This window comes from Acanthochromis polyacanthus, chromosome 10 (assembly GCF_021347895.1).
Source record: "Acanthochromis polyacanthus isolate Apoly-LR-REF ecotype Palm Island chromosome 10, KAUST_Apoly_ChrSc, whole genome shotgun sequence".
Taxonomy (NCBI): Eukaryota; Metazoa; Chordata; class Actinopteri; family Pomacentridae; genus Acanthochromis; species Acanthochromis polyacanthus.
In genome coordinates, this window is record NC_067122.1 from 14,097,355 (window position 1) to 14,120,518 (window position 23,164).

The 23,164-nt window shown below is 40.2% G+C and overlaps 1 protein-coding gene and 1 long non-coding RNA gene across 2 annotated transcripts in view; one reads left to right on the plus strand and one right to left on the minus strand.

The window, feature by feature from the left end:
* Positions 1–23,164, plus strand: part of tnmd (tenomodulin) — a 60,600-nt gene that overhangs the window by 28,577 nt on the left and 8,859 nt on the right. The window contains exons 3-4 of the mRNA XM_051954779.1: positions 11,638–11,778; positions 17,150–17,257. Coding sequence (XP_051810739.1) covers positions 11,638–11,778; positions 17,150–17,257 — 249 coding nt within the window. The remainder of the gene's footprint in view (positions 1–11,637; positions 11,779–17,149; positions 17,258–23,164) is intronic.
* LOC127535860 (uncharacterized) lies at positions 12,855–20,792 on the minus strand. The gene is made up of 2 exons (XR_007944742.1): positions 20,318–20,792; positions 12,855–16,094 (listed from the first exon to the last, which is right to left on the minus strand). It is a non-coding gene; the product is annotated as an uncharacterized LOC127535860 (long non-coding RNA).

A 23,164-nucleotide genomic window follows, 5' to 3' on the forward strand; every position in this document is an offset into this window, starting at 1 on the left:
CAACAATTTCCTTAAAAATCCTCTAAGAAATGTCAGCTTCTTTTGATTGAATAGTTCTATTCAGTCTGTTTAAAGTGACTCTCGAGTGAGCAAACCATATCGTTATTGTTAAGCAGATAAGGCTGCATGAACAAGTGGTTCAAATGTGACCAAATGGGTCACCTCACTACACAAATTCTAAAAGCGGGGTTTCAGGCGAGCTTTCATCCACAAATATGGGATTTTACTGGTCTGTTAGTATACAGACTATCAATGGACAACTATGTTTGAGCGATGGATGTTTTCTAATGTTGATTAGTGGAGTTCTAGGCTAGAATTTAAATTATTGTGGGTTAATCCACAAACAAATAAAAAATAGATTTATACAAATATACATTTGGACCCATTCGGCGCTTGTAATGTTGTAAAATGTCATTGTCTTTTTTCACACCACACATTTTGACTTGTAATAATAGGAAAAGCAGAGGTGCTACTTTCAACATTAATCACAGCTTCTCAAGCAATTCAGCCATCATTAATACACAACTGCACTTTACGTAATGTCAAATGTCAAATGTCAAAATGTTTTCCATGAAAAAGGCTGATTGGCCTGGAACCAAGGGGAGGTGCTGTGTCGTCCGGGTGCACGCGTGTGCATCAGCAAGACTGACAGGCAAAATATTTCTACATGCAAAGGATGGCATCTGAATCAGAAAGAATTCATAGACGTTAAAGAGTGTGACTGACATCAGTTGACAGACTGTAAGTAAAGTTAAGACAAGCCTTTGCTCTGAATGTCGCAGGTGATGAAGATAAAACTTTTGCTGTGTATCAGCATCATATATAGGAATTATGCTACCACTAAAGATAGATAGAATGCTTACACATGGGCCAGTATTTTAAAAAACTACATTAAAAGGGAACGAATTTAAAAATTCTGCAGTCGTAAAATATGCAGACATAAATGATGGTGAAGCAAACTAGGCTGCTTTCCCTTGTTTTGCTGTAATTTCAGCTGTTCTGATCCCTTGACAGTTTAACTTGAAGTTGCCTTAATGTACTACTTAGCTTATGTAAATCATTTAGTAAAAATCAGCATGTGTTTGTTGAAACAGACCAATTTCACTTATAAAAGAAAATTAGGTTTCCATATCAGTTTCTGACTCATCTTGCACAGTCAGATCATTCTGCAGAACACAGTTGTCTGACTGCACGTTATTATCATTGTGCTATAAGGGAGCAAAAAACTCTCTTGTTTGCATTTCTTTTACCTAATCACGGTTAGGCAGAACTAAGCAAACGATGCAGCCTCAGTGTTCCTACAAGTTGAGTAATTGTTTTGTTGAAACATTTGCACAAACTGAGATGAGAAGTGTCATTAAAATGGCAAGTTCGCAGGGAATAAAATTGTAGTGTTTCCTTACTGCATGATCTACATCCTCAGCAAAACTTAAAATGTTCAGTGTGGTAGGTTGTTGTCCAGAGGTTGTTTGTTGTTGTTTCCTGCAGTGAAATGTATTTAAAAATGGTAACACGTAGACAGCAGAAGGAGAGGAGAAACCTGTGTGAAATGTGCTGCCATTTACAGGTTCAGACTCATAGCCTACAACCAGTGAGTCAGACTAGTTTATGGTCCATTTCTTTCCTTGTCCTGCCATCCATCTATCTGTGGCATCTGCGCCTTCTGACTGGTGTTACAAACTGGCTCAAGGAATGTGACAAGTAGGGAATCAAATTAAATTTAACACAAAACAACAGTGGAGTGTGGAAATCAGTGATATCAGCTATGTAAGTGGTGCATGGATGTGTGTCAGGTGTGCTGTGGAGGTGCTGGAGGTGCAAACGGAGTGAACGCACGTGTCAGCTTTTATAGCCTGGAAGACCCAGATGGGCTGCATTAGCTGACGAGCCCCACATGTCAGCCATTTGCCCACTAAGGCTGAGGCCAAGACTGACTTCAAGACAGTTTCAGAGACGTTAATCTGACAAGACAGAAGGCTGATCTGCTTTAAGGAACACAAACTAACTGTATGATGAAACACTGAATATTTGCATGTAGCCAGATATATTCTCTAAAGCTGCATTTAGTCTAGCTATTGGACCCAACAGTTTGAGTTGCAACATATTTTAGTCTCCGTTTTACTTATCAAATGACGTCGTAAGATGCTGGGTTCCCACATGCTGCCAGAACACCTTCAGTACTCCTTGATGTCAATTCTCTGGAACTATACTGGAAGGATGAATTTCTTCCTCCAAAAGTTATTTTCTCATTTGGTGTTTTGATGACGGTAGTGTAGAGTGCTGTCCAACACATCAGTTTAAATTCTAAAAATAGACATTCTGTTGGACTGAATTCTTGTAACTGTGAAGGCCATACAACATGATTGACATCTTTTTCATGCTCATTAAACCGTTCAGTGAATCTTGTGTCTTTTGGACAGAATCACTGTGATCTTAGAAGAGGCCACTTCCAACAGGATAGAAATGTGTCATCATAAGATAAAGGTGATGTCATGTTTTGTATTGATTTGCAGTGACACTTCCTTTTATGGTGACAAATGGACCCAAACCATCTCAGCAAAAGCCCCCCCCCCCCCACACACACAGCAAAGCAGAGCCACCTCACTGCAGAAATCAGGGGTTCATGTTTGTCCTTTAATTGGTCACCTGTCTGTGTGGAAACTATTGAAGATGGATGCAATAAGACTGAGTGTCTACCCATCATACTGAAGAGTGAATGTGTCTGGTTTGAGCCAATAACCATAAGAATATCTGAATTTTAAAGCCATGCAAATAATGACAAAATCAATTCATACTGTTCATTGTTTTAAATGAAAAAAACACTGTTTCTTCCCTGCAGCAAAATTTGAAAGAAATGTGTTTTTTTTTTTCAAAACTTAAAAAAAAAGAAAGACAGAAAATGCAAAGTCTTTCTTAGGTCTTAATTGGCTCGTTGGGACTTGTAAGGGAGGTCAAAAATCAACTAATGACAATTCAGAGCTGATAAATTCCCAGAGTCTTCAAACCTCAACACACTGGCTTCTCTAAGCAGCTCACTGAAAATGGAGCTAATTGATGCCTGCGAAGCAGGGAAAGACTATAAAAAGAAATCAAAGGGCTTCCAGCTCGCAATTTCCACTGTATGAAATGTCATTAAGAAGTGGCATTTAAGAGTAACAGTTGAAGTCAAGACATGATCTGGATGAGCAAGAACCGTCAGATAAAACAGCTAATCTGCTGAAAAAGAAAGGCAAAGCAAAGCCCTAATATGACTGCAGAAGAGCTCAGTGGTGATTCACTGTTTAACTGCACAGCATTAATGCCTAAGCATGGAAGAATCATCAGAAGGAAATGTTACCTGTGGCCACATCACAGGAGTCAGCTTGTGAAGCATGAAAAGCAGCATATGGATACACAGGACTCATTTTAGAAAACAAGATCTAGGGATTAGATCAAGTTTGACCTGAGCTCTTTGGCCACAAACACCAAAGGCATGTTTGGATGAAAGGGATCAACGTGTAATGAAAAGAAAAGCTTGCCAAGTGTCAAGCATGAGCTGGATATATGCTGCTTTGAGGGTGTGTGGTAGAGGAAAGACTTCACAGAAAAGAAAGAAGAAGAGGAAGGAGAAGCTGGTTGCACTGTAGAGAACAGTGTGTTTGACTGTAGTGATGAAGACGACCTTTGCCTTTTGGTAACTTAAACAATGGGACCTGCAAAGTAGAAACCACTCAGAGTAGTTTTTGATTTGCAAAGAAAGATAATTGCTGCTTTAATTATGTTCACGCACAAATTGCGGCCACATGATTTTGACCTGTAGAGACTGACTCATACACGTGGTTATATTGAGGCAACGAAATCACTTCAGTTATAGTTTGGGAAAGCTGGTGGGTTCAGTTTACTGTTAATGAAGTGAATCATGTCAAAGTTGACTTTGTTGTATTTACACAAAGACCTTTTCCGAGCTGTAACTAAGAACTGCTAATAATCTAACTAAATGGTTGTTTTCCTATCATGCAAATACAGGAATTTAACATTTCTGTCATTATATTGACAGAAAACATCATCAGGGCAACATTGTATTTCTTAACAAGCATAATCAGTGTCGCAAGAAATAAAAAATTATATATATATATATATATATATATGTGTGTATATAGCTTTTGTAAAATATTATTAATATACAATTTTTATGAGTGATAACCGGGCTCCAAGCAGGTACTGAGGTTTTCTTTTAGTCAATAATACATGTCCACTGATATGGTAGCTGTATATTGTCAAACATAATTCTCAGCTACAAGTCTCTGGGTGTTAAAAAAACCAGTAAGGACTTTAAAAGGACTAAAACCAAAAGGACACAATGTTCGCCGATGTGACTGTCTAAGCTGCTGCCCACCTCGATCTATCACTGGGCTGCCTATGGCTCCCAGGAGGCCCGGTGCACTGTGCAGCCCCCACGCCACCTTTCCTCCCCCACACCTCCCAACCTTCCACCCCCTTCCGCCTCCACCGCCATCACCATCCCGCCATGAGTGACAGGCATCCAGTTCCGCCTGACTGGAGCCTCTATCTTCCAACCCTCAAGGACAACTAAGAGGACATATTGTCATCAGCTCATCTCTCTCATTCCCACGACTGCCTCCTCCATGGACGCACATATGCACACGCTCTCTCTGCCCACACACACACAAACACAGAAGCAGCCCACTGCGACCCACTCACCTGTAACAACATCTACGTGACCTTTGCTTAATGTCCTCGGGTGCCACACCAGAACCCATTCGCACAAACATCCCCCAGGTCTCGCTGTGCCTGCCGCTTCTCATTCACTCCTTTCACTGAGTCTGTGTTTGAAACCATCTACGTGGAGGTTGTTAAGAACCCACTTCAGAAAGAAACCTTGAACAGAGGAAATAAACAAGGAATTGTCTGTTGAAGACTTCCACACGGATCGCCGCGCACTCCTGAGCCAGAATGTTTTTCTAGCTGTGGAGATCTGAATTCTTTATCTGGTACTGTACAACACTCTGAAGTAGCTTGTGATGTGAGAAAAGACCAGCTGTTTTGGAGGGATATCATACATATTAGAAGGCAGGTCTTTTTTTGGAATAAATAACAACTTTGCAGTAACGTTTCTTTTGCAATCAATGTACATTTCATGCAGTGCCACGGGTTGTTTGTGTGTAACCTTTACGTGTTCAGATACGCGTCTCAGTTTTGAAAAATAACAACATCCAAAAACGTCACTGTATTGTCTGCGCTTTGCTTTCTCATAAACTAACTCTGCGAGTTGTTTTGCACTTCAACATGCTCTTAGAAGTTGCAATGCTGGTGAGACAACAGGGAGCCGACGCTGAACTTCAGATTAGAGACCGTTGCTTACAGCCGCAGTAGGAAACTTCTCATGTTGACAGGAAAATCTTTTGAATTTGAAAATGTCAAAACCCAGAAATCATGAAATGTGATTTCAGAGAGCCGTGCAGCATTTCAACGAATGGCCGCATTCGTTAACAGAGACAGCTTCTTCCAAAATAGCGGTTACGAGAAGGCAGGCAGCAGAGGCCTTGTACTTGCTGAGGATAGTTTTTTGAAGAAAGTTCGTAAATGATTAAATTAAATAAATGATGTAGTTTAAAGTGCATGTCTTTGGTTCAGCCCTTTCTGCAGCAGAAGAACCCAGTTTTCACAAATCTCTATTTAATGCTCAATATTTCATGTCAACATTAAAGAACCGTAGTAAATGCCTGAAGACTCACTTGTAGCATCAAATGTGTAGGAATTCATTCATGTGTTTATTCGTCCTCATGAAGACATAACAGATTGCACGCCAATATTATATTTGCATTGTATTTAGGGTAGCTGACTTGTTTGTTGCTGTGATATTGATAATTTTTGAAAGGTAAAACATTTTTTAAAAGTCCAAATGTCTTTAAAAGGCCATTACCGTCCACATTATTTATGATTAAAAAATTAAATAAAAGGAGATTTTGGAACAATAGCATTATTAAATCTCTAATTTCACATATATGTAGCGTGTACGTCGCTTATAATTTTGAAGAAATTATTTATATAACATAGTTTGTAGTTTTGGGGAATAATAAACTTGTTACACATCTTAATATTTACACAGTGTAAATGCTGAAATCCTCACACTAAATTGCTAGAATTGGTTAAAGCTTCACAAATGAGTATTTTCATATAAGCTCTGAAAATTATATGTGCACTTCTTCTCAAGTTTGCTCATTGGTTCACAATTCTACAGTTTTGGTTCATTCTCACTGCTCTCATCACTGGAATTTAGCGCTTTGGTTGTTTTTAATGGTAAAGCTTTGATTAACCCACTTAATACATGCTAAACATAAAGAGCAGTTACACATGACTGTGCTGAACATGCTGTAGTGTAGTGGAGCATTCAGCAACTTAGGAGATCAACATTTCCGTCAGGAGTGGATAAAGACCAAAGAACAGAGTTAAAAAATGATTAAACATTGAATGCTGATGTCTCCCAGTGTCTGACGGATGTACTAGCAATGGCTTGCTATATTGACTTGAAATTTTCTGACAATTATAGCCAGTGAGGATTTCAAGGAAAGAAACTAAACCTTTGATCTCTCCAATAAAGGAATGTGGTGGCTCTGTTCTTCATGGTTTGGGTCTATTTGTCCCCTGAGAGGGAAGGGTAACTGTGAAACAAGGCAAAGTTGTTTGAAGTGATCATCTTTATCTTATGATGACACGCTTTTGTCCTGATGGGAGTTGCTTCTACCAGGATGACACTGCCTTCATCCACTGAATGGATGCATAGATGAAAAGGATGTGAATCATGTTACCAGTCAACAAATCTCAATTCAATTGAAAACCTATAGGAGATTTTGAACCACCGTGTTAGACAGCACTCCTTAACAATCACCAAAAAACAAATAAGGAGATTATCTTTTAGAGGAGTGCTGTTCATCCCTCCAGCAGAGGTCCAGAGACTTAAAGACTCAGTGGTAAGAAGCACTGAAGCTGCTCTGTCAGCCCTTTCTGTTGGTTTCCTCTCTGATGTGTCACCCATTTTATGTTGTGCTGCACCAAAAAGTCAAAATAAAACACGCTTATAGTATGTGGCTCATGTATGTGGTTTTGTTGTATTTGAGGATACATCTCTCTTGTCTTCCATAGAAAAAATAAATAAAATTGCATCCATTCAACTTATCTGATCTATCAAATAAATCAAATAGTAATATAAAAAGGTAGCCTCGCCGCGCTAGACCCAGCTCTTAAGAGACAAGGGTCTAGGAATGCTCGACAGGGAGGGAGGCGGGCTAAAAGGTTGTCTTTCAAATCACTCTGCAGCAATTGGGTAGGCATACAACCAATCAGCACAACGAATAGGCTGACGTAGTTCCGAGAGCGCCGGATTGTGGCTAAGTCCCATTAGCTTCCCAACCAGCAGAGCCAACTGGTATATTAAGGATTTGCCATATCCCGTCGGCATAAGTCCAAATACGTCTTTCTTCTCAATGAAACACTTCAGTGCCATCCTTTGTTTATCTTTCAAGTTGAATTTTAGCTTCAAATCTTTAAGGGCTGTGGCCAAAGCCGAGTCGAAAGATAACTGTTTATTGTGCACTGGTTGTTTCTGTCAGAATCGTCATGCCTCTGTCGTCACTTAGTTACACCCGCCTTCTGACTCTACACTTCATGGTGATTCGTCCGGCCAGTTTTAGGAGAATCCAGCCTCGAGCCTTATGGAGGGTAACTAGACCCACCCTGGCAGAGAATTAAATTCGTTGCCGTGGGTTGTCTAGCGCAGCTAGGCTAATAAAACGGTACTCGTGTGTGTGGTAAATGTTTACAAGTGACTACACATAAAGTTTTCAGTAGTTTAAAAAAACAAAAGTTTAAGTCTACCTCGTGTCTCTTTGAGTTTAGTCAGATGGTTTTCAGATGAGAAAACCTGTGAGCTGAAACTGGAGCACAGTGTGAATTCAGGCAGAGAACTGCAGTCATGTTTGTATCAGCTGATTCCCATCAGCTTGTTCATTCATGTGTCACAATCACCGTCTCATTCACAGCCACTAGTAAAACGTAATGTGTAATCATATTCATGCAGGTGACCAGCACATCCTGTCTAATCCGACACTTCTCACTATTTCTCTGCTGCTATGTTTGCACCATTTGCTGCTGCACTGTTCTCGAAGCTCCTGAGCTTTATTTTTGGTTTCATCCATGTGCATCCTTATTCAATCTTTGTTTCTGATGAGCCTTTTTCCACCCATTTTAACAGTATAACTATTTGTTATGAACGGTCAGTTGGATGACAGATGTCTTGCCTTTGTCTGATCTAATAAAAGGACCTTGATTTGTGAGTTGTTTTGGTCAAAATATATACAGTGGTGCACTTTAAAGTAAAAACCATGCCTACTGCAGCTTTAATGTCACAGTGGTAAAACTGTTGAAGTGTTGTGAATGTTCTAGGCATCTCTGTGACCGCAGTGTCAAAAAGTGTTATATAGATTGGATATTTTCCTATATGCTGTCCTTTAATCTGCCTATTCAGTGTCATAAAGGAAGCTAATTAACTTTCATAGTCTTTTTTTTCTGAAGCCAAGTGACAGTTTGTGTGAATCCCTGTGTCGAAATAAAACAAGAAATTATGAGAAACAAGTTATTCAATTGCATGTTTTTAAACAGAAATGTATGATGAAAATTTAGAAAAATGGCCCCAAAACAAATTATAATGATCACCACCATTACTCTGAGGTAAGATATTGTCTTGTGCTAGAAAGAGTTCCCCTTACTGCAGCATAAATCACACCCCATGTACTGGAGGATACGTAAGTAACAGAAGAGGCCATACAGAGGCTATTCATTCCTATTTTCAGAATGCCAATTATTGTGCACAGCACCCGCTTTGGCTATTGAACCAGTTGAAGTCAAACTGTTGTAATACATTATTATCTATTTCAACCTGGTGCGGTGGGGAGATTCTCACAGCTGGATTTTCATCAAAAGAGATAGCCCACTGAAAATGTAATTCACTGTTTTAGTATAAATCAATAAGCCTCTAGAATCTATTCCCCCATTCCACCTTTATGTTAATATAAAAGAAATGCTCAAACAGAACTTTAATTCACCACACGGACTTTCGGACTGTTTAATAGCCCCAATTTTATCCATAACTGCTCAATTGACACTTAAATTTCAAGCCCATCTTAATTTGGCTTCTCCTGACAATTTTAAGTTCTACTTCTCTTCGAAGCCAAGGCTACTGTGACCCATGTTAATGGAGATTTATAGGCTAGTGCCATTCTAACAGTGATCTTCTATTAAGAATTATATCCCATTTGATCATTATTACTCAGTTCTCCCTCCCAAAAAAAAGAGGGAAAAAGAAAAGTCGCTGCTATATGTAGTGCAGCATATTTAAATCTCCTGGAAGCTGAGTAAAAGCAAGCAGATGCAAAATATGTTAAATACTGAACATGTGAAGGAGTTTAAAGTAAAAGCTAATTTTGTGTTAGAGCGTTAGAGGACATTCAGATGGTTGTGATGGGGGATATAAATCCTGATGGACTCCCATCTGAGTGTATTCATTAATCATGCGTCTCATTGGCGAGGCTCTGATTTGCCACTGAGACAGATGAAGATGAACTCAGCAATATATTTCTCATCATAACACAACCCTCACATAAATATTAATAGCATATTTTCAGCTGGTGGGCATGAATCATTTTTCAGACAGGGAATTTTAAGAGCTATCCATGCGTGTCCAAGAACAGTACATAAGCAAGCAGTTGTGATAAACAACACCGCTTTAAGGCAACACTGAAGAGAAAGCTCTAACTGTACGGGAATTTAAAATATCTTTATTTTACTGACTCCTGGCAAATGTCTATCAATATATTTTTATTTGACCTTACAGCTTGTCAACACAAATGCTTTAATTGCTCGAGTGACTGTTATCACTGATATTGGGGTAAGTGTGCAGCAGTTTAAGCAGCTGTCAGCTGACTACATCAGTTACAAATTGTATTTGAGGCTGTTTCACTTTTTATAGATATCCTGAAAATACTGTGGCTGCGAGAAAATAGATGTATCTAACTGAGAAGTTAATAGAAATTTCCAACCTTTGCTACTTTAAAGCTGCTGCAGGCAACATTTTTGTATTAATGGTAGATTAACAATGGCTATGTGTATGTAAAAAGAGTCACTTTTAGGGACAAGCCTACAGAGAATTATCACCCAATTCTGCAGTCTCCCCTCGGCTTCACTGGATGTTTCAGCCTTTTTCAGTTTATTATTTAGTTTTATGGTCTGTAACATTTCCTGCTGGTTGGGTTGACTCTCATCGTTCGCACCAACCTCATTTCGAGATGTAGCAGGCAACTATTTTCAGCAAAAAAAAGCCATAAAAACCCCAGTGTACACTACCTGCCCATGACCAAACAGCAGCCTGACACAGTTAGCAAGTGACTGGTGAACATAATGGAGGTACAGAGCCAGATATTTCCCTCAGGAGATGGTGGAGACCAAAAAGTGAGGTAAAAGCACTTGCTACTTGTGCAAACAGGTGCATTCTTGTCATGAAAGAAATTATGAGGTGATAGGATGTCTGTATTCAACCCAGAAAACTAATTTACTCATTTAGTTCAACTATTTGAGTTCCAAGCATTATTTTATGTTTTAGGCTGACACAATAATGTTGGTAATTGTATCAACTTAGCATTGTGTGCAATTTAAACTCAAATTTCTGCATTAGTTGATCTATAACTACATTTGAGTTAACTCCATGAAAATGGCTCAATATGTTTGTTTCACCTCCAGTTCAGGATTTCAAGGCCCCTCCTTTGTCTTAGCATGTTTGGACACTTTCAGATGGTTAGGACTTGATTGTAGACGAAAAGCTAATTCCCTTGAATCAGTGTAGTTTGTTGGTTGAACATAATTTCATGAGAGGTTGTTCTATCTCATGAGATAAAGACTTTGTTGTTTAGCCCAAGCATTACTTTTTAAAGCACACAAAATATTTTTAAACTACATTTTTTTTCAATTTTCTTATCCTATCTGATGTGAACTGGGATTTCATTTCACTTCATTTTTCAGTCTGTCGCCGTGGTCATGTCAACCTTTTTCTGTTTTAATGGATTATTTTGGACTTCATTAAGAGGCAAGTGACATACAAAAACAATATATTTATTCAAGGGTTGTTATTTCTGTAAGTTAAGTTTTAACAACCAGTACAAATGTGTCAATCTCATCCACATTTGTCACCATTTTTGGCAATTATTCTGTCGCTATTTTTCGTGCATTTAGTTGTTTTTCTGGTTTTGGCACAGCAAAATGATGTTCCAATTGTTAATCCTGTATGCAATGCTCTCATCAATTCAATTGTTCCTCCATTCAGGGAAACTGCTGTCAATGAGAACAGCACCAGACATGTTTGAGTAATTGAAAAAATGTGAAATGTTGGCAGAGCAGAGTTGTGAAGTGGTGAAGCATTAAGACTGGCATGCTAGGTGGACTGAGAAATTCAGGAAGTGCCTTAATATTGTGTTTTCACTGATCTCAATGATTGTTTAGTGCATAACAAGGATATAGTGAATAATAAATGTGCCTCTGTTCCATTCATGCATCAATCACTGAGGTGTGTGGTTGTTCGTGTCATTGCAGGTTTATGACCATCAGTACAAAGCCGTGGTGGACGGTGTGGAGACAGACAGTGTGATGGAGATTGACCCAGGTCACCGCATCGAGATCTTCAGAATGGGAAATGGGAGCGAGGAGGTGCTAGAGGTGCATGACTTCAAAAATGTAAGTAAAGGTTAAGCAAGGCCATGTAGGCGATTTGTCTTCGGAGGAAAAATTGACGCTATAATTGTATCTTCTATTCAGCAGAGGAAGGATTATGATGTTCATGTCGTGCCCTTTTCAAAGAGACAATTGACAACATTTATCCTTTCTTGAAATCATATTTTCCTCTTCAACGGTCTTTCCTCCTCCTTTGACACTCCCGAAGAACAAAAAGGTGCGACAGAGCTTTGAAACATCTCAACAGCAGGGTAATGGAAATTACATTGGAATTTTTTGAAATGCCACACATGCACATAAAATCAGTGATTAATACTAAAGTAGCAGTACACACAGTGGGCAAGAGTGCACACAGCAGCCCAAAGAGATGAATCAGGCTCACAAAATAATAAAAAAATAAATGCCTCCCCCCATACTAATTCCATACAGCAACTTCTTTGCGGTACAGAGACAAACACCATTAAGAAGCCAGTCTCTATTTGTTCCTCACACCTTTTTCAACTGCAATTTCGTCTGCAGCAGAACTCATTAACTTACCTTTCATTCCTAAATCCTGCTCGAGTGTGCAGGAGGCTACACATGCTGCACCACGGAGAAGGGAGTGTGCTGCTTGACTGGGTAATGAATGCTCGTACTCCCGCACCATTATTTACTGTGAAATGTTGGGTTGTGAGGCTGAACGTTACAGGATACACCGCATCCCCAACAAAAACCTACACTGAGTTGTTATTGTTTTTGTTACAATGGTCTGCGTGAACCGAAAATGGTTACATGATGGAAACCAGCACATCACCAGAAGACATTAAACCTCTGCAATCAGTCTGCCTGTTTCCTTCTCTCTCCTTCACAAAGCCCAGTGTGTGTCCCATATAGCCGCACTTATAAACACATGCGCCTGTTGCTTGTTCCACTTCCTGTTAGTGAAGCACATCCCCTTAGGAGTTTTGCTTGATTCACTGCTCCACCGTGGAAGACTGAGTAACAAGCGAGTGAGCAGAGTAATTCAAACTTCATTGTGACAAGAAAAGGAAACTCAGACAAAACTTACAATGGGCTGCACAAAGGCGAAGCTTGTCTGCTAATGTTGGAACCTACTTTGTTTAATGCAGAAAAAAAGAAAAGGGGGAATGTCACATGTTACTATACAGACCAAAGCCACCTTAAAAACAATCTCCATCAATCCCGAGGGCTGTGTGAGGAATGGAAAATGAGGGGATTATGCCACCAGGACAGTGGACCCCCAGACTCTTTTAACAGGAGCGAGAACACAACATCCTGACAGAGAATAGTCAGAGTCATTTTCATGTTAAAACAAATTGAACAAGGGAATAAAAGCACATTTCATTAAATTGTCCAAATTTCTGAGCAATGTTTCGGAGATACAGCACACATTAGTGGGTACATTTTAACTACACACCAAAGGAAAAGCTTTCATAAAATCCACATGGATTCAGGACGCTGATATTTGAGTTTTGGTTCCGGTTTTTCATTGTTAGACAGAAGAAAATCTCTAAAATAGCCTTCACATTAAAAACAAATATACCCTCTGGTGCTGCATTTCTATCATCTGTTCTTTGTACATGATTTGTCGTTTCTTTCTTTGGCCTGAGACAATGTAAAACTTGCGGTGCCGGAGTTGAAAAGTTTCCTTGACTACACGTAGGGACAAAACTAAGGCAGTGATCACTCCTTTAGAGAACAAAGAACTGGTTTCCGTGCTGGCTGGCATTTACATGTAAATTTGATCTGGATAACTCTTTCTATTATTTTTTACATTATATTTTTTTCTGACAATTTAGTGATAATTTCCAACTTCCCTTGTTATCCCTTTAGATTTTTATCATTATTAGAACTGCATGAATACTCTGTAATTCCCTCAAGCCATGCCTGCAGCACTGCATACCTACTGGCTTTTTAAGGGCTTCAATAAGTCAGCATGAAAGCCATCAAGCGCCGGGGGTCTGTGGGGACAGCAGGACAGCTCTGACTGCATGTGAACACATCCAGATTGTGCAACTGCAAGCCTGTTGTTCCACTGAAAGATATTTAATTTATATTTGCAGATGCTTCTAATAGTCTGCCCTTCATATATGTCAACATCCATCCATGTATCCGTGCTCATTTATCATTAGCAGGGCTGCAGAGGTCTGGAGCCAATTCTTGCAAACACTGGGAAAGAAGCAAGCTTCAGAAGGCTAATACACATAATAAAGACCTTTAGGATAACACTATCACATTCAAAATTCCATCTTCTGGCAGCTTTAGAGTTGCACTTAGCCTGACCGGTACATATTTGTACTCTGAGAGGAAACTGAGCCAGAGTTTCTTGCTGTGAAGATAACCACTGCACCAGTGTATGTAAAACACGGCTGGGCAGTGTTTTTTTTTCGTTTTCCGCCTGGCTTTCTTGATCAGTCAACACAGACATAACCCTCAGACATAATTGCCGCCGGCCTCTCACTACAGGTACTGCAAGATTTGGCTCAGCTCGAGTCCATAATGCAGAAGCTGTCAGTCATCACTTTTAGCTTCTTGCCTTCAAACGGCATCAAGCCTGAAGTTCGAGGTAGCCAACATCCATAAATCACCACAGATGCTGGAAGAAAGAGCTGGTGAATGCAGCCAATGTGTAATACGTAATATTCATCCTAATGTTGTCTTCTTAACAGGTCTTGTTTCTTGGTGGATTTAGTTCACTTTTTCTTCATTTTCACCTGTTACCCATTATCGTGCTTATCAAAACCATGAAATCAGTACATCTAATCTGAAATGAAAATGTCTTCAAGACCCACTCAAACGAAAATCAGATTTCTTACCTTGTTAGAATGTGCCTATGGTGGTTTTTATTTGCTGGAAAAACCCATAGCTGAGTATTTCCACTTTGAAACTGTAGTGACAGCCTCACAAACATGGATTCAGGCTTGTAGGATTTCATACATAACACAGTTTAAGGAATCAATCTTGGTAAATTACAAAGTGAGGCCTTCTGTAGTATTATTATTCTTCTGAGTCGATTTCCAGTTTATCACACCTTGCTCATGTTTGGACAGAGTTGTGGGTGAGCTGGTGTGCTAAAGCTGCAGCTAGTAGGGGAAGTGTTGGTGGAGACCTTATAGTAGATACCATACATATATAAATGCAAGTTACTGGACAAGTTACTGTTAAATATTGAACCACAAACGAGTCAGGTGAGTCAAGCGACATACTGGAACAAGAATTAATAAAAAGTCTAACAGGGTAACAGATGTTTACCTGATTAAGTGGAGAAAATAGGATTATGACATTTAAAAACAGATAAGGGCAAAATCAAAATGTTAAAAATGAAACAGTTGGCGAGTTAAAACAATAAAAGTTCATCCAGCTGTCTAAACAAATCAGCTATTCTAGTCAGTAAATCATACAAATGTTGTTCCTTGATGTCACTGAAGCCTTTTCTGTTTCTCTGGTTCATACTTTTATTGCTTCCTGCAGTCAGTGCTGTCTCCCTCAGTTACCCTGTGGCCACGAGGGTGTGCTGGTCAAAGGGGAATTTGTTAAAAAAAAAATTTAAAAAAAAAGCTCCAACCTTTCTTTCTTCTGCTGTACGCTCCTCTGCCTCCTCTTCTCCGAGCAAATAAAGCGGAAGCATCAAAAATCGCCTGCAGCATTCATCCATCCAAAATTTCTTTGGACCATTTTTGAAATTCATGACTGCTGGAAAAGCACTGATGATGCCGAGAATGGCCTACGGTAACATAACATCCTGCTTGGATTTCTGTGATCGACTGTGATGTCCAGATATTGTGAGAAGGAATACCAGTAACAACAAAAGACAATCTGGTAAAATGTAAACAAGTTCTTCTTCATAGTAAAGCAGCAGAGGTACACCCAGCAGCAGAACTGATCACATGTAATATGTCACATTCTCCGTATGCAATGCAATAAAAAATAAGGTCAAATAGCATTTATTTGTTTTGCTATCTAAAGAAAAAATATTGACAGAGTAGCAAATTACTTCATGAAGAAGACATGCCCCTTAAATACAAACAGTCTGGTTGGTTGGTAACATCAAGGCATCGACAAACTAATACCTGCTGACATGACTTTAGCTCTCACTGAGCTGATTGATGCGTACAGTTCCATGTTCTCCATCCTGAGCGTCTCGCACATGGATACACCGAGTGGATATTTCAGCGTTGTCTGTTACAGTGACATTGGTTTTCCATTTCTCATCCTTGTGTTAATGTGTCTCTCTTCATTTTCTGGTTGACCAAGCCCAGTAATCATTGTATCTCGTCACAACATTGCCCTCTTCTCTTCTGCTGCAGCTCACCAACACACTAGACTCAAATTAAACAGAGACACATCACAATAAAGGCCGGCATAAACATTGCGCTTTTGTGCTTGAGACTATTAATGCCCCATCCTTTCTCCACACAGATGAAATTATATGCGGCAGATTATGACAGCCATCACTTTGTATCACGTCTTGTGCAGCTGGTGTCTGGTTCCCAGAGTGACAGCACCACAGAAAACGTAGAAATAGCACCCACATGGTCAAGTTAACCAATTCAAAGGAGATGTCATAGCAATCACCGTGTTACTGTAATTAAATTTAGATTGAATCAAGTCCATTTTCATGGTACCGCTCATACAATTTTCATTTGATACAATTTTAAAGCGGCTGTGGCAGATGTAGATCCTGCTGTCTGTTCTAATACAGTATGCTGAATGAGCAGCTCTGCTCTGCAGGAAATAAATTGGATACAATCTGATCTAGTGAAAGTCTTTCAGACTTATTCCGGCTGAATATCTAAGATTAACATAGAATAGCAGCGAGAGAGAATTAACAGATCTTTCTTGCCTATTGAGGCCCTGTGTGTCAGCCTGAATAGAGCCACAGTCCACATGGTGGAGGATCATCAGTGGAGCTGAAGAGAGTGACTCCACACTTGACTGCGCAGATTAAGAGAGTGACAGGGACCTATGACTGGCTAATTCAATGGGGGCACTCTCTGTAGAAAACACTTCATTCTCAACAATGTCACTTGGCTCTTCTGTGCGATATATCCTGCTATGAAGTATTATACAGCCATGGTGGAACACCCCCACCTTTTTACTTCATTCAGCTTGACAGCAAGAGCTGTGTTGTAAGGGCCGAGCAGTCATCAGTTTTATTCATGACAAAAGAAAGAAAAAAAAAGAAGATCAAAACACACCTCTACTCACTCATTAGGTTTTAACTTTTTTTAACAGCTTTGATTATCAGCAAAAAGCTGGGCGTTTTGAAACAATCACCCCGGTTCTTATGGGATATCCACATCAGAGAAAGCTAATGAATGATACATACATCTGAATTCCTGAGTAACTCTTCATTTCTTCTTCCTTTTCAAAGGGAATCACTGGGATCCGGTTTGCCGAACATCAGAGGTGCTACATCAGGACCCAAACTAAGAAGATACCCCCAGTGGCAGAGGTGGAGGCTGAGGACACAGAGTTGCTGGTATGCCTCCTCTCTCTGCTGTCTGTACCTCAGACTCTCTGTAGTCCTGCAGAGGCTGTCATGCATATTGTAGTGAGATAACCAGAGTGGAGGACTGCGAGCACCACACAAATCCTCAGCCTGTCCATCTTATCCTATCTCCTCCACCCCTCTCACTGAAGAATAAACTGGGGTTTGTGGTGCGTGTGAAACCACCAGAAAGCTACCCACAAACCCATAGCCTCTTTGTGGCTCACATCAAATGGCATTGGCTGTCAATCTTGAGTCAATATTAATTTATAATCATCTCCTCCAAAGCCTCTACCCAAATAGCCTAAAGGGGGAAGGGTGCAGGAGAGGTCTGAGTGAGAGGTAAACCATTAAATACTGTTTTTTTTAAAGATGTTTTTTTTTTCATAACATTCACAACACTCCCTCTCCAAGTTTACAGCGATTCATTTCACTTCTTTGGATCCTTATAGTTGGACGTGAACTTCAGCAAAAAGGGATGGAAGAATTTCAGTCAATCAAAATTCCCATTTTTTCAGTGTCACAGTGCAATTCACTGAGTGGGCCGCATGTTCAAAGAGAAAATCCTTCTCTCAAATGTCTCTTCTGCTAGCATACTCTCATTTACATTTCACATTGTAGCTGAGAAGAAGTAGCTGGCAAATATCTGACACTCCCCACTCGCTGCTTCATTTTAAAACAGAATAAGCCAATTGTCAGCCCAATCTCAGTTTTAACTTTAAGAACACAAGCTGTTACACCCCCCAAAAAAACCAAACGCTGTTTTGTTTTTAATTCTTCTCATCTTCATAATGTCTGATCCACGTTTACAGATACTAATTGCCCAGGCAGCACCATATGTCCATGCCATCTCTGTCTTCTTTTGTGCACTGTGAAGCCTAATTGCGTTAATTCACAGCTCCAAAGGGAATCATCTAAGGCCAGTGAAGTGAGGGCTTATAGCAGCCGTTGATGAGGCCCTCAAAGTAAATAAAATAATAATTCAAAAGGTGTTTGCAAGCTATGGCTTACATTACGTTGTTCTAATCACTCACAGTGAATAGCCAAACACTATTACAACCTTACCTTAAGAGATGACACATGAGAACACTTACCAAGGAGCTTTGAATCAACTGTCAAACTAATAGGCTGGCATAATGAGACAGTGAAACCTTCAAATCTGTCCTCTACAAACACTATCCGTATATACCACTACCAGTCAGCTAATTTGTTATGCCAAGTATGTCTGGGTGAATGTGGACGTTGCCTAGATTAAATCTACAGATGACACTTTTGAATGTTTAATACTTTTGCACAGCAGGTGGTTAAGGTGGACAGTGGGTGCAAAAGGTACAGGACATCGATGATAGAGATTGTATCACACCTGATGTTCGGTTTAGGCTACAGAAGCACTTCCACTTTGTTGTTCCAAACAGATTTTCTCTGGATTTTGTAGAACAACAATTTGAATACACTAACAGAATATGTTGTAGCCGTACTGTTAGTTTTGCAGATACTGTCTCACGTTTTTATGAAACAAGGAATTCAGGTTGAAGACTTAAATACTGTTGCAAAGTAATACATAAAGATATGTTAGGACTGTGAAGCTGATCATCTGTAATGATTCTGCTGTTTGAAGGACAATTAGCATGTCAAGAGCTAGAAATTTTAATTCCGCAGCATCTTTGAATTAGGATAAATACTGGAAATGAGAAAGCAGCTATATAAAATATGGATGTAGTGGCCACAGTGTCAGCCACTGATTTGTTGGCTACGATTTTAAACAGTTGAGTTTGCCATTTGGCCATCTTGCTCTTTTGAAAGCAGAAGCAACTCGATGAGCCCTCAGTAGAGGGCAGAACCACGCCCTCTGCTGGCGAAAACCCTGTCCTCCCTATACAACTGATGCAATATGTATCAATTTTGATCATCGTATCTCCCTCCCTACTTGATCTGCTGACCTGTAACTCCACAACTGAGTAGGGGACCTTAGACTGATCTTCAGTGCCAAGTTTGATTATCCTGACTTCAGTGGTTGCAGAGATATCGGACCGGACATAGCCACATACATACATACATACATACATACATACATACATACATACATACATACATACATACATACATACATACATACATACATACATACATACATACATACGTATTTACCCAGCCAGATACTGTACCGAATGCAATAACCCTGCCGACGTACCCGTCAGGCGTGGTTAATGCGCAAGGAGAGAATTAATGGGCACATAACAATAAAGCAGTTATCTTACAATCCCAAGGTAGTCCTGCCTTTAAACATACCCGGCTTCATTGTCTATTTTATTCTAAATTAAGTTTAAAAAATCAACAGCATGCTGAAACCATCCACTAATTGGGAAATGTTTACTGAGGTAGCAGATCAAAGGAGAAGCAGGCTCATTTTCTCACTGACTTTATCCAACCAGATGTGTCGCTCTCTGATTGTCTTTATGAAGAATGCAGGTTAAGACATTTCTACATTCCATCGTCTTTTATATACAACTATAAAAATGGCTAGCACTGTCACTATCTCCCTGGTGTTTCTGCTGATTGTCGGACTACTTCATAGTGATGAATGAAACACTCCACAAAGTCACAATGCAAACATGTTCTCTGATTACATTTGTAATCATATGTGTGTACATTTCTAAATGAAGATGATTTAGACATTCCTGATGCGAACTGGAATTACTACACTATTATGTGTTATTTCCGCATTGCTCTGCACCCTGCGTTGAACTTATAGCTGTGCACGGGGCCATTATCTGTTGACAAACATGACACTGGAACTAATTTTCTCATCTAATTCTCAGCAAGAAAGCTAATAATCACAAGCTTCACATATCAATATATTCATCAATCAGAACCTATGCTAAACATGATTCTCATTAGGAAAGGGAGCATTTCAGTCATTGTTCTTTTTTCCACTGGAGGTACAGCACTATATACTTTGCTAAAGAGGATGATTTCACCACGAAAACATTTCATTACATAACAAAAATACAGTAAATATCAATGGGGCATTTTTGGGTAATAAACACTGACCTTGGCTCGACCTCCCTAAAATGTGTCCTCACATTAGTCGGCAGCCCCTGATCCTCTGTGAGAATCCGCCCACATGTGACCCTGGAAAAGATCAGCACAAGTTCCTCCTCAGGTGGTGAAACACATGAAGCTCACAGGGGTTAAAGCCAAGCACTAATGGTTCCTAGCTTAACCCCGCCACAGGCTTTCAGGGAAACAGGGCTCAGAGCAGCCGTGGCAGGCTTTAGAGCTGAGGTGAAAAACAAAAGAAAAAACTGCGGAAAAACTGCACACAGCTGATAAGGAAATGCAGCCCCAGCGAGAGAAAACCAGGTGACAAACATGAATTGTTTGCCAGGATTTTTTCTTCCCTTTTCAATTTGCCTTCTCTATGAAAATGTCTGAGGGAGTAATCCCTGAGCTTCATTCCAGTTCCCCCAGTCTGACACGGAAATCGCCATCCACCTCCCTCACACCCCTTAACATTGTCAATGGATGCTGTTTGCTCCATTAAACAGCCACTTAATATGGATGACCAAAGCTCACCCAGCAACCCAAAACCTCCCACTCAGACAACAACTGCAAACAGAAAAACAGTGTGCTGAGAAACAGCATCACTGCAGAGGATGTGAATACCAAAGTCCTGCAAGCACACAGTGTAGATGTTTTTTTCTTACATTCATCTGTAAGAGCTCCATGAAGGGCACCATGAACAAAAAGTTTGGTTTCTACACGGATCTGTTCAATAACAGTAACAAGAGAGAGCAAAATTCACCAATATGTCTCTGCAAAACATGGAATTTTAGAGACTCAGTGACTCGTATTGCTAATTGGAGCTTTATACTTACAGCAGCTTGTAAAAGCACCAGTAACATACCACTCAGTCAGGAACATTCTCATGCTACTGTGACACAAAAGCTGTCTGAAATTCTTTCTATTGTAACTTAATTCAATAAAGAGTGATTGAGGTAGGTATCATTTCTCAAGCTCAGTTGCTTGCTTGGTTGCTAACAAGACACTGCTCTTTTCTCATAAGATCCCAAAAAACTGTTCCAGTTTTAGGCAAGAGCTTATTCTCTGACAGAGGAGGGTCAAATAAAATTGCATGGTGCAACACAGCTAATGAGTTAAGACGGCGACTCCTTAGGTTGTCTGTTCCCTTGAAGCTCGAGACAGTTTTCTGTTTGTCAATGGCACAAATTTGGATGTCAAAACTCAGCCGAGTTGAACAAAGCTGAAACATTTGCACAGATTTACTTTGCCCCGAGCGGTAAATCCAATCAATCATCAAGAGATGAGTTTTATTTTTGCTATGAAATGTCATTGTTTTTAATGCTGCTGTGACCGGGCGTTTAATGCGCTCAAGCAGGTACCAGCACACTCACTGGAAGCTTCTGGAAAATGGCTGTCAACTAAAATTCACCACCTGGTATACTGCATAAAAACACCCTGCTTGTGTTTGGTGCAGCATGTGAAAGCTCCTGGGTATGGTGAGAAAATCTTTGTTGATCTCTGGCAAACATAACGCCACTTTAAACAATGTGTCATGTCGACAGTGTTCCCCCCCCTTAGGACACTGTGGCAGGAGAGGGTAAATTCATTAACTACAGCACAACTGGTGTATAATTAAGTTGTGCACTGTAGGCGAAAAGCATGCATACACCAGGAGCGGGCTGCACAAAACAAATTACCATCATTCCCAAGGTCCAATACTTGATAAAAAGTTGCTTGTGTCCTAATAATATATCATTTGTCAATAGCAAAATGGAAAAGCCTTTCAAAAGTGTGTATAAAGTGGCGGACTGTAATCATGTTGTCTTTGTGCTTGTCAACTGGCATTTAGAAATCCCTGCCCCATGTTAAAAATGCTGACCTTTACCACTTCCCCCCAGGCGCTCTCTCCTGCAAGTTATTGGAGTCGTTTCTCAACTGTGAAGTCGAAGTCATGTTGTGAGCCCCATGTCGTGACCTCCATTTACTTTCCAGAGAAGACTCACTTGGCTTCAGTGGTTAAGAGGTCCAATTAGAGAGTGCTGTTTGTGTTCCTTGAGTTTGATTTTAATTTCTGCAGCGACGGGCACGGTGAGCGCACCAGCTCAATGCCAGAGAACCCCCTCTGCCATAGCACCACCACCACCACCCCGCTATACTAGTCCTCGGAGTCATCATTAGTCTGCTGGCCGGCGCTTAAAAGTGAGGGAAAAGTGTGTCAAAAGCTTGGCTGAACACCTCCCGCGCCCAAACACAGTCTTTGATGTGACAGAACGTGCCTAAGTTGTTGTTGGGCTTTTTCTTTCTTATTCTTCTCTGCAGGTCACAACAGTGAAGCCCCACGACAAACAAGAAGCAGCGTGGAAAGCGAAATTCTAATGCGAGGCAGAGTGACAGGGGCAAACAATGAGGGAGGGGGCACGACCCAGTATAAATGATTCTTGCTCCGACTATAGCCCCAGGATTCTACATCAAGCTTAACTAATGTGCAATTAAGCTTTAGACTGGAGGAAAATCACCTTGTAAAAACATTTGTCAAGCGAACTGTTTTTCTGTTCTGTGTTGCTAATTAACAAGGGAATGGCGAAGAGGGGTTTGTTTGTGTGTGTATTTACATATACATGAAGAAAATAAATATCCGCACTGTTAGGGGAGAGCATTACCAAATCCCCTTCATATGTCTCTATTAGACAACACTGACATGTAGTCCCTATCATTAAGCAATAATAGTTTACTTTACAGCTCATGAACTACAGTATCAACAAATTAAGCTCACTGATAGTGCTGGGTGCCAAGCGGAGCATTGTGGTGGAGGGGAGGGAGGGGCGGGGGAGGGGACGGCAAGGGGGGGGGGGGGGATGCAAGGCTTTATTGTGT